At 30.7% G+C, this 3,516-nt stretch overlaps 1 protein-coding gene across 1 annotated transcript; it reads right to left on the bottom strand.

Moving 5' to 3' along the window:
• Window positions 1-412: 412 nt before the first annotated feature.
• LOC133293476 (uncharacterized) lies at window positions 413-1,199 on the bottom strand. Its single transcript, XM_061492059.1, has 3 exons — window positions 1,115-1,199; window positions 958-1,010; window positions 413-547 (listed from the first exon to the last, which is right to left on the bottom strand). The coding sequence occupies exons 1-3, from the start codon at window positions 1,197-1,199 to the stop codon at window positions 413-415; spliced, it is 273 nt and encodes a 90-aa protein (XP_061348043.1).
• Window positions 1,200-3,516: the final 2,317 nt, after the last annotated feature.

The following is a 3,516-nucleotide window of genomic DNA, read 5'->3' as shown; positions in this document are numbered from 1 at the left end:
GTCCGTGTCGTTAATTGTAACATAGATCAGGATGACATGCAATTTGTAAATCAGAGAGTAAAAAAGCAAGTTCACCTTTCACTAGGGGTAATCACGGTTATTAACAATAGATAACTGAACATTAATGTACAAATCAGTCAGTACAAGCCTCCGCTTACCTTATACAATACAAATTAATTCTCATATATATATACCTTACAGCACCAAGCCCTTAAAACTCATATATGTGGAATACCAAACTAGGATAGATCTTAGAATAGAGACTTCTCTGGCAGAATTAAGAACACCACATTTTGACCTTAGCAAACCAGGACAACCCAAACAATATTATAATACGAGTTATGATTACTTGTTCTAAATATAATAACTAACTAAGGCACTTATGATTCCCAAGAACATAGTAGAATATAAGTTAAGGCTTTCCAGGGGATTTTGGTTCATGGGCTGGATTTGCTCTTGCTCCTGGATAGTCTGCAATCATATCCATCATCATTCTGCTCTCTACAATTCCTTCCTTCATGTTCCTTAACCCCAAACTCAGATCCTCCTGCAGGGATAAAGAAAATCATACTAAGAATTTACTTGTACAAAGTATACATTACTACAATAATGTATCACAAAACAAATTTAGGGATGACTGATGAGAATATATAGTACCCCATAAAAAAAATGTTATAACTTGTTGACTTGGGCATTTTTAGGGAAATCAGAACTTGAGATCTTTGCTTTGAACTTTTTTTTTCTTTTTTTTGAGATAACTTCAAATATTAATCAGTGAAGATAAAAACTGATTCTGTCAAGTAGTTAGGGCACTAGACACAACCATGTTCCTTTTGAGGTTATTTTGCCAATTATTTTTTTATTTGGAAATTTAGGATATATATATATATATGTTGCAACAACATATGTCCTTAGAAAATTAAGAAGGAAATAAGGAGAGATAGAGAGACAGAGAACCTTAGCAAGATGATCTTGCACTGATGGATCCATTTTCCAGATCATGGAGCTTCCTATATATATTCACAATTTCACATGATGAATCAGATTAATAATCCTGAATATTCATACATTAACAAACCAATAAAGGTTCTGAATCAAAACCCTTGAAACTCACTTGTTGTAGGAACAGCAGCAGTATATAAAAAACAGGAAAGAGCCAGAAGAATAACCATAAGCCTGAGGAGGGCTTTCTTCTCCATGGTATGTCAGAGTAGATATATATATATATATATAGAGAGAGAGAGAGAGAGAGGGATATGATAAGCGATTGAAAGAAAAGAGAACAAAAGTAGAAATGAAAAGCTTGGTGCGATGACATAGGGGAATTGCAAAGGGGTACTTTATATAGAAGAGCAAGGTTGAACTACTGAATTAAATATCTGGAAAAGAATAACAACAGCATGACTGCAAAGTAATATATACACGGCATGGTGGCATCCCTTTAGGTATTTTCTAACTTTGAGTTATGATTTGTAATGTCTCTTTCATGGATAAACTAAACAGGCATTTACCACCATAAATACACGGTGAGATAGGTGTTCTGCTAAGTACTCATCTCCAATCATTTAAGCATATAGAGCTCTTGTTGATATAACTTCAATGATTATTTTCATTTTTTTGACCAATCCCTTCCTGTTAACCAGTCTTCATTATCTCTCTTTTTTTGTTGTTTTTCTCTCTTTAATATTAATCTGAGGCTTTATTCTGACTATAATACTCCATTTAATTAAGGAGGTACCAAATGGTTTTTACTTTGTTTTACCGCTCTCATATTTGTTAACAAAGCTACTAGAAATTCCTTTGTTTTCTATAATAATCAGCTTAATGATCATGTCATATAGACTTATCAAAAGTCATATTCAATGGCACAGAATTAAGTTGAAGCTAACAAAAGACGGCTATGCACATGACGTGATAGACATATGCTTTTCAGTACGCACGTTTATGACATGCATATTTACTTTTTTAGATTAATCACCACTTACCATAGCTATTGGCGATCGAGAGAATTGGATCCATGTGCCCATTTTTTAGCAGCAACAAACACCAATAAAATAATATGCATTTACTGTTTTCAGAATAAGTTGGTAAATGGTAAACAAATATAGAAACCCCCATTAAATGTCAAGAAACCGCACACAAATGATGCATCCAAATACTATTGTTTCCTTTGTCGATGGCTAAACGTGTTATCTATTTGGAACTGCACTTGCCTTGCCGACATATAAAATGCTATAGAATAGAATTCATAACAAAGAAATAAAAAATCTGACATGTGATATATATATATATATATATATATATATATATATATATATGGTCATGATCATTTTATATAGTGTAACTTACAAATTACACTCTCAATTTTAATCATTGCTCCTATATATTCATACATAATGATTCTGATTTATTATATATTTAAACTCTTAGATATATACAAACAAATTAATGATCTATATTTGTAATAAAACTATTTATTCTTACACCAGCATAAATAAAAATATCTTGATATATATATATATATATATATATATATATATATATATATAACAAAATTTTAGTACACCGCGCAAGTACCTAAGTGAGTACTTCCTTATTGCAAATGCGGAAAAAAAAAATTCCCTCTACTTCTTTTTTTCATTTATATTTTCATTTATGTGCCATTTTTTTCACATTTGAAAAAAAGGAAATATCTACTTAAATACACCAGATGCACTAAAGTATTTTTCCCTCTAGAGAATAACGTGCACAATTGACTTCGAGTGTACCAACAATTTGGTCCATGTACCAAATTTTGGTTCTTAGGTTTAGAAAAAGAAAAATAAAATAAAACAAAACAAACGAATCTAGGGGGTCTGATTGATTTGTGTTTTCAAAAACAGTTTTTAGATTTTAAAAACAATAAACCAAAAAATCTTATTTGAAAACCTGTTTTCATTCATCTTGTTTTAAAAACCGTGTCTGCTTTTTAGTTTTGGAAATTGAAAAAGCAAAACAAGTTTTACATGTTTTTCAAAGTTGTTTTGTGCTTTTTAGTTTTGTGCGGTGGCAATTTGATAAATAACGGGATTCATTAATAGCATTTTTGTAATTAAATCGATTTGTTTTTAAATTATTTTGCAGTGGCATTTTGTAAATCTGAGAATTCATTAATGGTATTTTTGTAAATAATTACATCTTTTTTATAACTTTCAAACTAACTATATTCAAACAAGTTTTATTGTTTTTTTACTCTCAAAATCAATTTTCAAACTTCGTTCTTAAAATAGTTTTTAAAAACAAAAACACATTCAAACACACCCCTACTACTCTCCCATCCCCACTTTATCATTAATAGTATCGTGATAAAAAAAGTTTGCATACATGGCACTATAAAAAAGAAAAAAAAAATTGCTGTTTTCCTAGGTCCTCATGAATGATCCACATATCTACTTGAGATTCTTTCATGATATGAACAAACTGCAGGGAGATACGTGTACAATGTATGTTTTGGTGCACCGTGGGGTTGTGTTAAAG

The sequence above is a fragment of the Gastrolobium bilobum genome, unplaced genomic scaffold (genome assembly GCF_033153095.1).
Source record: "Gastrolobium bilobum isolate Gb01-03AN ecotype WA unplaced genomic scaffold, APGP_CSIRO_Gbil_v1 utg11290, whole genome shotgun sequence".
Lineage (NCBI taxonomy): Eukaryota > Viridiplantae > Streptophyta > Magnoliopsida > Fabales > Fabaceae > Gastrolobium > Gastrolobium bilobum.
The sequence above is the reverse complement of the archived record's forward strand: the minus strand, read 5'-3'. Positions and strand labels throughout refer to the sequence as shown.

What these genes read in the sequence shown, in the direction of transcription:
- LOC133293476 (XM_061492059.1), bottom strand. Translation starts at nt 1,199, where the DNA reads ATGGAGAAGAAAGCCCTCCTCAGGCTTATGGTTATTCTTCTGGCTCTT. An exon ending in TGCTGCTGTTCCTACAACAA is followed by an intron (nt 1,011 to 1,114) that starts GTGAGTTTCAAG and finishes GAATATATATAG; the next exon opens with GAAGCTCCATGATCTGGAAA. An exon ending in TGCAAGATCATCTTGCTAAG is followed by an intron (nt 548 to 957) that starts GTTCTCTGTCTC and finishes TTATCCCTGCAG; the next exon opens with GAGGATCTGAGTTTGGGGTT.